We start from the raw sequence: 13,708 nt of genomic DNA on the forward strand, positions 1-13,708 counted from the left end.
CTCTTGACATTTCCCCACCATTATGGTTGTTTATTTTTCTGCTGGCGTCACTGGGAAGTGTTTTTATGTGTGTGTGTGTGTGTGTGTGTGTGTGTGTGTTTGCTGATGCCAGTGAAGCACCCTTCAATCGGACTTCAATTTCACTGTGAGACACTGAACACAAGAGAAAGAGAGAAAGCCGAAATCACCTTTATTAAAGGGATGCAGTTTTGCCAATTTTTTTAGCTGTTTTCTCGCTTTTTGCTCGCAGTTTTCTCTACAGAGCTCCCCCTACAGCTTCAGAGTAAACATTTTACAACACTCCTTGCTCGGTCAGTCTGCAGTTTCCTCTTTCCCTGCTCCTCTGACAACTGTTTTTAAAATTGAATTGTAGTTTGTATGGTTTTGTTTGAGGCTGTAGCACTTGTCGATGGTTTTATTATACAAACTACAATTCAATTTTAGAAAGCAACTTGTCCATCCCCACCACCTCCACCATCCCCCTAAAAGCCTCCACAGGGTTGGTTAAAACAGCCCCCGAAAATCTTGCACTTCCTTGTCATCCAACAAAACACAACCCACGTCCCTTTTCCTCTTAGCCATGTACACAGTGCCTCCAAAAGAAAAGCTGAAAAGAAAATCCTACCCATACCTTTGCAACCCAGGAGCCCCAGTTTAGCTCAAAAAGCTCCCCCAATCTTTCACAAAAGAGAAAAAGGTGCTCAACAGCCTCATCCAACCCACAAAAGGGACATTCCCTCCTCATCGCTGGATTCAGACACAGAGAGAAAGAGAGAGATAGAGATGAAGTAAGATTAAGGTGTGAGTGACGAATGGAGAGTGTGACAAAGGGTACGCTAAAGAAGGAGACAGACAGACAGACAGGGGTAGAAAAGAGAAAGATGAAGGAGAGACAGACAGGGGCAGAAAAGAGGAAGATGAAGGGAAAGAGAGAGACAACAGCTACAGTTTGATGCAGCTGAGTGCATAAATCTATAAATGAATAAATAAAAAATAAACAAACGTGTCGGGAGGACAGAGAGTGAGAGAAAGAGGGAAAGAGGGGGGAGAAGTAGCGAGAGAGAGAGTGAGAGAAAGAGAAAGACAGCAAGAGAGAGAGAGAGAGAGAGAGAGAGAGAGAGATGGGGGCCAAGAGGACAGCGGGTACGTGAACATGCACAGATTGCGATGATCTCCACAACAGGGTGGGAAACCTTTGGCCGCATTTTAAACAGCCTTTGCTGCCATTCAGGTTTAGTGGACTGCCAGACATTTAAGCCCAGTCCAGCCAGCTAACTCTGCTCTCCTCTGTCTCTCCCTCAGATGCCCGTAGTATGGGCCAAACACACACACACACACACACACACTCACTCACCAATGAGTGTGCCAGTATGCCATAAACATGCAAATACACAGCATTATACATCCATAAACGCACACGCCATAGACAGTAATGGGCATGGCATAAGTCACAAAGACACATAGCCCATGCCCATGGCCACACATCACATAACAGACTGTGCCACACTAATGTGCACTGTACCACAAGCATCCACACACACACACACACACACACAAAGCCTGGATCTGTAATGAACACCCCTTAAGGAGTGCAGAAGCAGGGGGGCCTTAGGATCGTACGTGTGGTTCCTGGGAGAGATCTATATACAGTGTCTGTCTGTCTGTACTAGAAATATGATCGATATTTAATGCTAACATAGCCTGGTTAGCACGTATGCCATCTGAATTGTGATTGAGAGGGGGACTGGAAAAGGTTCATTAACTTATGACTTCCAGCAGGGGCGTAACTAGCAGTGAAATAAAACTTAAATTGATACATTACACTCTTACCAAATCGTTTCAGAAGTGTAGCAATCTCGTAAAGGTTTTAAATGTACTGTAGTTGTTTACTCAATTCCAAAGATATACACATCCATGCCGGATTAGTGATTGTATTTGCGTGCCTGTGTTTCAGACATTGGAAATGGGCTTCAATGGCCTCTTGGCCAGATGGACCTGCAGAGCAAATCCCAAATTTGTCAAAGGTTCGTATGGGTATTCCCAGGCTAATGCTAGCATGTAGTGTTAGGAAAAAAGCATTTGTGTGGTTTGCCTGACAAAAAGATAAAAGCTGTGGCCCCAGCAGTGGCGCGACTGGCTGGGGCACCTGCACCATACGTTGGCGACCCGGGTTCGATTCCCGCCCCGTGGTCCTTTCCGGATCCCACCCTTACTCTCTCTCCCACTCAAGCTCCACTATCCTATCTAATTAAAGGCATAAAAAGCCCGAAAATTTGTGTTGAAATTGTGCAATTGTGCATCCAGTAGACAGTCAATAAACCAATAACTGACGAGATGCGTGATTAGGAGAGTTTTAATTGCACAGGAGGGAGCGGGAGGGAGTAGTAGGGAGCTAGCTCTCTGTTTTGTTTGAACATCAACAGAAGTGACGTATCCCCACTATCGCTGAAACAACCTTTAATGGAAAGTTTTTCCGTCTTCCCGAGATTTCGCCCACGTCCACAACTGCCCCAGACAGGGAATGTTCCAGACCACGGAGCAGGACCGAGCAGGCCCCAGCAACGCTCTCAAGCGCTGAGCGAGCACAGCGACCTTTTCAGACAGACCTGTCTGAAGAGTTTCGTGATTTAATTGCCTCACACAAACACGAAAACTAGAGAAGCGAATAAAAGCAGTCGTAAATCTGCACTTGGGGCTGGACGTGACAAGTTTTCTATATACATGACATAGATAGTATGCATATACATACATGAGGAGCCCTCTTCCCCCTCAGGACCACATGCCATAGCCACAGCTTGAGCTCCCACATTCCCTTATGAGATCGCTCACTTCAGAACCTACAAAGTTATGAAGTGACGGCGCGTCCCAATGGGAGTTCTAGAGTGCAAGGGGCGGACAATGGACGGGTGACGTGCGTCTGTCCCCGTTTGAAAGCGAGCGGAATAAACTGTGGCTGACATGTTTTGGTGTCGTCTTGTCGTGTTTGAACACAGGCCGTCTGGAGCCCCCGTGCTTCAGTGCTGTTCGGTCTCTCGCGGTTTGCCTCTGATGAAGTGCTGTGTTGGAGAGTCGGCAGGCACTTCTGTCCACTATGAAGGAGGAAGCTTTTCGGGTACTCCATGAAAAAGAAAAATGGTGTTCCACTTCTTAACTACTTTTATTGTTGTTTTGATTCTTTGGCTAAACATCTCAAACATCGTATCATTTTTCTTTCCAACGCTGATGACGACTAACACACGTTTGCTCTGAGTTCTAATTAATGAGTTTGTAGGAACTACACCTAAAGCACCAAAAGATTACACCGGATGAGTTCATCTGCATTGTTTGGTCAATGACTCATTCACTCCCTCATACTCGATAGATTACGCAACATCAAGCCGGAGGTGAGGGTGGCACAATTTCCCTGAAATTAAAAGGTTGAGCTGTCATCACATAATTCCTGATCGTCATCAAACAAAACTGCCGAACACAGAGAAAGAAGAAAGAACAAGAAGAAAGAGAAAAAAAACCACCTCACTGCACCATCCCTGTAGGCACTTTTTATTTTTTTTATTTCTCTCTCTCTTTATGGCACTTAAGAAGTTTGTGAGTGACAGTTATTGAATGTGTTCCATGCGGGGCATCGCCCCTGCTCGCCGGACAGTGTGGCCCAGAGCGGGCCAGCTTCAAAGGCAACGTGAGCCAATCATCATCATCATCATCATCACCACCAGCACGACTAACACACACAATTACACTCACAGCTCCCCGCTCATTTGTACAGTCATTATTCAATTTGTCAAATGAGAATGAACGCAATTACCAAGGTCAGGGAGGGGCAATGGGGGTGACTAGAGAGGACGCACAGGAAAATGAAAAAAAAAACAACAAAAACATACAGGCTAACGGTTTGTGTGTGTGAGACAGAGGGAAAGAAAGAAAAATCAAGGTGTTTGTGTGTGTGTTAGTATGTTTATCTGTCTGAGTGTGTGTGTGTGTGTGTGTGTGTGTCTGACTGTCTGTTTATCTGCATGTGTGTGTGTTTGTATTTGTGCACAGGATGAGTGTGTGTGTGTGTCTGTTTATCTGCCTGAGTGTGTGTGTGTGTGTGTGTCTTTCTATCTGCATGAGTGTGTGTGTGTTTGTGCACAGAAGGAGTGTGGGAGTGTGTGTGTGTGTGTGTGTGTGTGTGTGTGTGTGTGTGTGTGTGTGTGTGTGTGTGTGCTTGTGCAGCATTGAGAGAGATGGACTGGAGAATGCATTGTGCCTCTGTGCATCTGTGAGTTAGGGGCTATGAAGACAGTAAAATGTACTGAGGCAGGGGGGCGAGTGTGTCTGAGTGGTCTGGTGATGAGTTTCAGATTTAAACACAGAATGGGAGTGTGTGTTTTTGTGTACATGTTTTTGTGTGTGTGTGTGTGTGTGTGTGACTGTATATGTGCACATTTTTTGTATGTTTGTGTGTATGTGTTTTGTGAGAGAGACAAAACCAATTTTCCAGATGTTTTATGGTGCCGCTCTTAGCATTTCTCTCCTTCAGGCCGGGGCAGGGGGGCTGCCCACAGGCAGACAAACAGAGGGACAGGGGGAGATGGACACACACCATACCCACCAGTGATGAAGCACAGACTGGCCTCACAGTCTGAATAATACCCTCCACTCCCAGACACTCAACCAACAATCACTGATTCAGATCTTAAATAAGATCACTTTAACAGTCAGTGTGGCCTGGTTTATGCCGGGTGTGTGTGTGTGTGTGTGTGTGTGTGTGTGTGTGTGTGTGTGTGTGTGTATGGCATGCGTGCATGCAATCAATGCAAGTTAATGTAGCATTGATTTTTGGAACTGTAAGGTAACTCAGATACGGCATCTCAATGCATTTGAAAGAACTGAAGATGCTCTTTCTGTGCAGGCATTCGAAGTGTGTTAATACTACTACACACACTTTTGCTGGGCATCTATGCATGTGTGCGCATGTGTGTATGTGGGCATGTGTAAGGCTATGTGAGTATATGTGTGTGTAGGGGCGTGTGTAATTTTGTGTGTGTGTGTGAGTGAGTAGTGTATGGAAGTGTATGTGGTCATATAATTGTGTGTGTGTGTGTGTGTGTGTGTGTGTGTGTGTGTGTGTGTGTGTGTGTGTGTGTGTATGTGTGTGTGTGTCAGTATATGTGTGTATGGATGCATCCATTACAAACAAACATGCAATGTGAACGTCTGGGATTGGGGAGAGCTCTAAATGCTCTACTGAATAAGCACAAAGTCAAACCTTTAAATGAAAAACACTTAATACACTTAAACACTTAATAATCAAAAAAATAAACGCTAATGAAGTAAACTTGTGACCATCAAAAATCGTTTATCTCCTGTAACTCCGTGATAACAGGACGTAACAGGAAGGCATTTGGCTGAGCAACGGAGGTTAATATGCTCTATATTTTGTCCAAATGATGTCTGTCTATCATCGTTGCACTCGGAGAAAACCGGAATGTTTAATTTGTCCTGCGTTTCTTCTTCGGCTGCAAACGGGATTCACTCGCAGTTAACCAAATATTTCTTTATTAGGGCAGGGCAGGCATATTTCTGGCTATTAAATTATTCCTAAACCAGTCTGCTAAAGTCTGTAGTGAAGTCTGTGTAGGGTTTTCCAGGCTCCATTTCTTTTTACGAGACACCCTGTTCACAAGAGACATCTGCCGGTTGTTTGGGTTGTTGCAGCGTCACTGGAAAAATACAATTTAAAGTCGCGTGATCCCGCGCGCGGACCACGAGGGAAGCTGGCCAAATCGAAGCAATGCCAACTGCATGTGGTCATTTAATTGTGTGTGTGTGTGTGTGTGTGTGTGTGTGTGTGTGTGTGTGTGTGTGTGGTGTGTGTGTGTGTGTGTATTTGGGTATGGATTAGAGAGTGTGGCTACCTGACCCGAGCTCGACGGAACCCAACGAGTCGGGTCGGGTTCGGACAAATAATTTGAAATTATAGTTGGGTTCGGTTCGAAGTTCGGACACATGGGGGCGATATGCATTGGACACTTTACATTTAAAATAGCTTATTATGCAGGGTAACCAACAGGTCTGCTTCACATGATGCAAACATCTGTTTTTTGAGAATAAAATAAAATGTAAAAAAAGACCTAACAGCTTTCTTCCTGTGGGCAAGATTTGTTTATGTAGCCGTGACAACGCATGTGCATTTCAGGCGGCAAGACAGGCTGTCTTGGGTGACGTTAAAAAAAAAGTTACCGGTATTAGCCTATCCGGAGATTTTAAGACCAAAGAAAACAAAGCTAATTAAGTCTAGGCCTACTATGTATTTGCGTTGCATAGGCCACAAACTGTACCAGAATAAGGTCGTCTCGTTGAACTGGAGAAGAGGATTTCCTCTTCTGAGTTGCCCCAATTAACCTCGATGCTGCATATGGATCAAGGACAGAAGGACTGTAGTTTCAAAGGCTGTTGCAGTTCATTTAAAGACTTTTCGTCAATGGTAAGACTAGAATTCTATTTCAATAGGCTATGCTTGGGCCTCTTGTGTTAATGTGCGCTGTGTGTGACCTGCGTGCGTGCACGCTCATCTGATTCTGTAGACAATTAAGAATTACATTTGTTGTTTGTTCCGTTTAATGGGCTAAAAACAGGCTCATCACAAACGTGAACGTTTAATCACTAGCATGGGAATAACTGAGGCATCATCTGCATCGGGCTCGGGACGGGTTCGGACATAAAAATGGAAATGCCTGTCGGGTTCGGGTCGGGTTCAGACGCAACTCTGTCGGACGCGGGCCGGGTTCGGACAGACATTTGCGGCCCGAACTGCACTCTAGTATGGATGTGTATGTGGTCATATAATTTTGTGTGTGTGTGTGTGTGTGTGTGTGTGTGTGTGCGTCTCTCACCGGTATGTACCCTGCAGGCAGTAGGTGTGTGAGCTGCAGGGCTCTGTCAGTGAGCTCGTCCTGGCAGAGTGCCACGTCAAACTCCATCTCACCCACGTCACCGCAGCAGGCCACCTCGCTCAGCATGGCCGACACCGCACAGGCTGCACACACACACACACACACACACACACACACGCACAAACACGCACAAACACACACGGAAGTGAACAAAGCAAATGCATACTTAACATACAGAAAAGCACAAACCTATAAGCTCACAGACAGTACACACACACACACACTTGCTCACCCACCAACTTTCATACATCTGTCATTTCCAGTCACATATCCACACACACACTCTCGCCTTCCCCTCTCACCTCCGACAGCCTCGGTGATGAAGGTGTGTGTGAGCGTGTGCGCGTGGCGGGCAAGTGCGTGCCGTGCGTGGGGTCGGCGGCCGGGGGCCAGCAGGGGCTCTGCGCTGGGCGGCGGCGTTGCCATGACGAGGTGGGGCGCGAGCAGCGTCACGGCGCAGTACACCACCTCCACCAGGGAGCCGGCGAAGCCCACGTCACGCCGCCGGAACAGCACCTCCTCCAGCAGCCAGGACACCTCACGGCACAGCACCGACACACGCACACCCTGGGGACGGGGAGAGAGATGGGGGGGGGGGGGAGGGGGGGGGGGGGAGGGAGAGTGGAGAGAGATAGAAAAAGGGAGGGAGAGAGAGAAGGAGAGAGAGAGAGAGAGGAGAGAGAGAGAGAGAGAAGTGGGAAAAAAGAGAGAACTTATTAGTATGATCATTATGGTTGTTTTTGAAAAGATATTGTACCAAAAGAACAACATCGATAACAACTTACATTTATATAGCCCTTTAACAAAGCGCTCGAAGCGCTTTGCAGTGAAGGGGAACTACTAACCCCCTACCAATGTGTACGGCAAAGTACGGCAGCAGCCATTATGCGCCAGACCAGCTTGAGGACATTGCACTAATGTGATTCAAAAGATCTTGCATTAATGTGATTAAAATATGTTTTTGAAAATGCTAATTGAACTGAGAGGAGAGAGGCAGAGAGATGTACTGTACAATACTGCAGATTTGAGGTTATCGATGTGTGTGTGTGTGTGTGTGTGTGAGTGAGTGTGTATGTGTGTGTCTATAATAATGTGTCTAGAATAAGACTAGTCAGCATAGAGGCTTGACAGTGGGGTCATTGGGGTCAGGAGATACAGGCAGACGTTAAAGCAGGCGACTACAACCTGCAGACATTCCCAAACCCACAGAGAAAGCTTTTACTCTCAATCCATTCAAATGCTGATGAAAGAGGCGCTCATAGAACAAAAAGACCAATCTAACAAACCAAAAGACAATACCGGAGGATAATTCATCAAGCAACAAAAAAAATAAATAAATGAAAAAGCCTCTCCACTTCATTTATACAGCATGAGTAGGAGACAGACACGGCAAGCTGATATTTACACAAAGGACAGCTAAAGTGGAGGACAGGGAGGTTATACTTCACAAAGAGCACCAAGTTGACTTTTTGGAGAGAAATCATCATTAATCACTCAAGTCCCCATTCCTTCCTTGGAGAGGAGGACAAAATAATTTCCCTTCAGGCGGAGGGTCACCTAGCTCAGCACCAGCCCCCACCTCCCTCACCCTCACAGGCTGCCCAGGCGGAGGTCACAGGCTCTGGGTATTGAAGTAGCTCACATCCATAAGCACTAACGACAGCCAAGGAGATGGGTGGTGGTGGCGGTCAGGCACAGCTGTAGGGGCCAAGTATAAGTATATGAGTATACATACTCTTTTGATCCCGTGAGGGAAATTTGGTCTGCATTTATCCCAATCCGTGAATTAGTGAAACACACTCAGCACACAGTGAACACACAGGTGAAGCACACACTAATCCCGGCGCAGTGAGCTGCCTGCTACAGCAACGCTCGGCGAGCAGTGAGGGGTTATGTGCCTTGCTCATGTTATGTGCCCGTGGATGTGGGCATGGGAGAGCAGTGCTCAATCACTTCCCCCGCCCACATTTTATATGGTTGGGGATCGAACCGGCAACCCTTCGGTTACAAGCCCGAAAGCCCTAACCAGTAGGCCACGGCTGCCCAAAGTCGTGTCCTCTGCTCTGTTCAGCTCTGTGGACGCTTCATTAGATAGACCTTTCAGGAACTGGGGATAACCGCTGCCACAGCAGAGCAGCGTATTGATAAAGTCACCGTTCCAGAGACGTTGGCCATAGTTGTTATATGGGTAAGGCTGCTGCCATCATGCCAATGGGATTCTAGTCTGTGTGGACATAGCTGTGTCAAACAGTTGCAGCAGATTTCTTATGGCTGTGAATATATGACTTGAATATCTCCTACTTCCCACTACAGAATGTGGAAGGAGCACTACTGGACTGAGACTGGTATCTCGAGTCTGTGACATACACGCATACTGTAGTAATTCTCTGGCCTCTTCTTACTTTTGTCCTTATGTGGCACGAAACTTACACACACCGGATACTTCAGATTTGCCTTGTTTGGCTACTTGCTTGTATTGCACCTCATTTTGAAGTGGGATAAATGTATTTTAAACATCATCCTCGTTCTTTTTCTGCTGAAGTCTTCTTCACTGCTATGCTTTAGTTTTTCTTTTGTTTTTGTAAAAAGCAGTTATTGTTGTCTCCTATTGCTAGCTCTTGAGAGCTGTTCCTCACTTGACAGTAGTTTGGGATAAAAGCCTCAGCTGAATGAACAAATGCAAATGTGAATAAAATTCCCCGAAATGTTTTTAGAAGTGTCTGGCAAATTACTACATGTAAAAGTAAAGAGGAGACTGCACTGGACAAGCACACATGCTACCCATGAAGCCAGATGCCCAGATGAGCACAGTTGCCCTCGGGAGCTGTTCCCCATACCCAGCCTAAAGGCTCATTTGTGATGGGATCTGGGAAAAACCACACACATGGTGAAATTTCACCAACTTATGATTCTGATGCCATCTTAACAACATTCAGGATTTTGCGAGGATGGAATCCAGGATGTTGCTAGTGGACTGTGGTTCAGGATGTTGCTTGGATGGTATCAGAATCTTAAGCTGATGAAATGTCACCAGAGGGGGTTGAAACCAGTGGTGTAGTCTACGTAGAACGCAGGTATACGCCGTATACCCACCTCAACATTTTGGTTATTTCAGTATACCCACCTAAAATGTTCAGTATACCCACTTAAAATTCAATTTTCAATATTTAGAATAGCACAGCCACGTTTCATCAACGGCCACTTCTCATGGAAGCCTTGTAATTTAACAACACAACGATATTACACTTTACAATATTAATTCGGAGATTGCGGCAGTCAATCTCCCATGGATTCTCCGTCAGTTGTTTCCAGATATGAAACCATGCAGCGTTGACCACTGGCACTGCTTTCTATGGGGACGAATGGCTGAATGTCAGATCACCGCCATGTTTAACCGGTATCACATATTGCCAGCATCAATCAGCCTTCCCCCCGACCCCGAGCTGCCAGGTTAAAGCAGCAGCACAGCAGCGTTCCAGAGTCAAAAACATCATTCACGCTTTTTATGAGACTTGTATTGCTATCAAGTTACCCTTCTAGGTTGTTTAATTTGTGGCCATAACACGGTAATAACACAGGCTAGTCATGCTGTAGTCTAGCTTTCGTTCTTCTCTCAATACTAACATACTCTGATCCACGTTACCCTACTTAGTTTTAATTTCTGGACGTTTGTTTATCTGGGATTCTTCTTTGGGAATAACTCCTAATCGCCATGTCTGTCTGTAAACGGTCTACATGAAGTGTACTGTGGCTGTCTGGATTAAGTATCTATCATGAACTTTATTTACTAGCCTGAACCATGCTATCTCCATGGTATGCATGGATGGAGAGATATATTATCTGTACTTATGGGTATTAACATTATCTATCACACTGTTACTGCAATATAATGCCAGATGCGAAAACCTTTAGTGCATGTGATGAGTTTACAAAACAGGCTATATTTCTATTGACCAACATTTAAAAATCAGCTAATCTAATTTTGTTTGGGCTTGACTTGCTGTAGGCCTACTTGATAGTAACATTTTTGATTGTCATAGATGAAAATGCTTAAAAATTTTAGAGGGCTTTGCATCTGAACTCATATGAAACAGAGTTGTTCATTGTTTTCTCTAGATAGACAGGTGATATTTTTGAGATATGTGCTTTCTAGAGGCATTTTTTAGTAAATGTTGGGAAAAGGACTTTTTAACATAATTAAGGTGTGCTGAATCCAACTAGCCCTGTTCCCAAGCGTTGAGTTAATGACCATCTAATTAGCATAAACAAAATGGTTGCCAAAATGGCGATTTTGGGCACTTTCATTGGGCAGATGTCATTATACCATGTAAATTAATTCATATTGTTCACAGAAATCTCACTTGGCCAATAGATCAAGGATACAGGCTGTGAAAAAAAGAAAAAAAATTTAGTATTATGCCTATATTAATTACCTTAAAAAACCTTTGAAAAATGTAATTGTTAAAATTTTATAACTGAGCAGGCACACGGTATTTGAAGAATGAGAGTTATGTTTTTTGAGGGTCAAGAAAGATGTGTAGTGATAAAATGTAAAGTTTAAAATTGTGGCCTACTGGTTAGGTCTTCGTGCTTGAAACCAAAGGGTTGGCGGTTCGATCCCCGACCAGTAGGAAAAAATGTGGGTGGTGGAAAGGTTGAGCACTAGTCTCCCATCCCACATCCCATGCCCCTTGAGCATCCCCCCACTGCTCTCCGAGCATCTGTCATGAGCTCTCTCTCTGCCTGGTAACACGCGCTGATTAAAGTCTGATGACCTCCACCTGTTCCTGCTCTGCTCTGCCTCACCCTCGTTTACCTACCAGCTGCACTGCATTCACCACTCATCATGCCCGGTATATAAAGCCTTGCTTTTCAGTCCACACTTGTCAGATCTCACCCGGGCACCAGTTACCTGCCTGTCTTGGAAAACGTCTGACTCTTTGCCTTGAACCCAGACCCATGACTACTTCTTTGATCTCCAGCCCGGTAATCTTGACCTGCCTTCCGTCTCTCTTCTCAATTACAGCCTAGCCCTTGACTGTACTGCTGCTTCGATTCAATTGCTGTTGTGTGTGTGTTTCCCCAGGACTTCCCGGATCATCCAGCTCCTGCCATTGCTATACTATTGGGGGAACACACACACGCATACTCCCCGAACCCCTGGTAACCCCCAACCCTTAAATAAACTTTCTAACGTTTGTGGTCCTCGTTGTTTGGTGTCTGACAGCATCACTGTAGCAAGGCAGCTCACTGCTCCAGGTTAATGTGTGCTTCAATGTGTGACCTGTGTGTTCACTAATTCACGGATGGGATAAATGCAGAGACCAAATTCCATGTATACCAAAGTATACTTGGCCATAAAACCTGATTTGCATTACATTTTACATAATTGAAGCGAATTAGGTTGGTAATGTATGTAGTCTCGGAGTAAGTTACTCTTTACGGTAAGGGTAAACTATTAAAGTGCGTTTCCTTTAAAGGCTCATTTATGCTCGATTTTAAATACAGATGCAGCAACAGATGAAAGGAGCATTCCGTCCGAACTCTGCGTTCATCTGTTCCACCTTTTGTGCGTTTTGTGAGAGCTTGCGGATGCGGACAAGCAGAGCGGAGGGGTGTTTGTCACGGAGATGGTGTCTATTTTGGTCTAAAAATGGGAGCGTAAATGATGTGTCTTAACGAGTCTCCGGCGAGGGGGCCGCCGTGCCGCGTCCTCTGGGGAGTTCAGAGCCAACTAGGAGGACTCACACAGATTAGCGAGTGGGAAGAGACACACACACACACACACAGCCAGAGAGATGGAGAAGGGGAGGAGGGGGGGAGAGAGACTGCAGGAGGGAGAGAGGCAAGCTATTAGCAATCAGACAAGCTTTCAACAGAGCAAACCCAAGGGTGAGGGAATGGAGAGAGCAGAACAATGTGAAAGAGATGAAAGAGAGAGAGAGAGAGAGAGAGAGAGAGAGATGAAAGTCAGACATCAGAGCATGTGTCTTCCACTTCCAATTCCTGTGAGGCTCTATGCTGCCTTGGTTACAGTATGCACACACACACACACACACACACACACACACACACACACACACACACACACACCTCTCTGCGTCTTCTGGACTTAGTTCCCATCATCCTCACTTCACACAGTGTCACCTTTGAAGGGCGGTGAAGTAGAACCCACTGGCTCCTATCTCCCGAGCACCGACACGGCACACACACACACACACAGACAGACAGAACACACACTCTGCTCCATGGGGACTACAGCCACCCACTTAGGCTGGATAAAAAGAGCACCACTCTATTCAGGACACAGTGATTGAAACGTTTAAGCGCGAAGAGACGCTCCTGTACGCCCACAGTGGTAGCAGATGGCAGTGTGATGTGTGATGGTCCAGAGGCCTAACCTACGAAAGGACTGTCTGGGAGGACGGCACTCCCTCAACTTGGGATGTGGGGGGGGGGGTGGAGACAGACAGCGGGGGATAGAGAGAGAGATTTGTTTTTGTGTACAGGGAGAACTCTCACCTTGCAATGTTTGTGAGAGGTGAAAACAGGAAGGCAGACAACCATACAGAGACAGATTTGGAGTTATAAATAAGGTGTGTGGGTGTGTGTGTGTGTGTGTGTGTGTGTGTGTGGGGATGGAACCAGCCCAGCCACCAGCCAAATGCTGGTCAAATATGGACGTGGCTGGTACAGCGGGGAAAATAAGTGAAATTTTCACCAGACCTGAGTATTAACTCTGTTAATCCACCCATATAAAAAATCCAAACATT

The 13,708-nt window shown here is 45.7% G+C and overlaps 1 protein-coding gene across 1 annotated transcript in view; it reads right to left on the reverse strand.

Moving 5' to 3' along the window:
- Positions 1 to 13,708, reverse strand: part of gpat2 (glycerol-3-phosphate acyltransferase 2, mitochondrial) — a 74,909-nt gene that overhangs the window by 9,555 nt on the left and 51,646 nt on the right. The window contains 2 exon segments of the mRNA XM_048243807.1: positions 6,876 to 7,018; positions 7,238 to 7,502. Of these exon segments, the coding sequence (XP_048099764.1) occupies positions 6,876 to 7,018; positions 7,238 to 7,502 (408 nt within the window).

This window comes from Alosa alosa, chromosome 5 (assembly GCF_017589495.1).
Source record: "Alosa alosa isolate M-15738 ecotype Scorff River chromosome 5, AALO_Geno_1.1, whole genome shotgun sequence".
NCBI lineage: Eukaryota > Metazoa > Chordata > Actinopteri > Clupeiformes > Clupeidae > Alosa > Alosa alosa.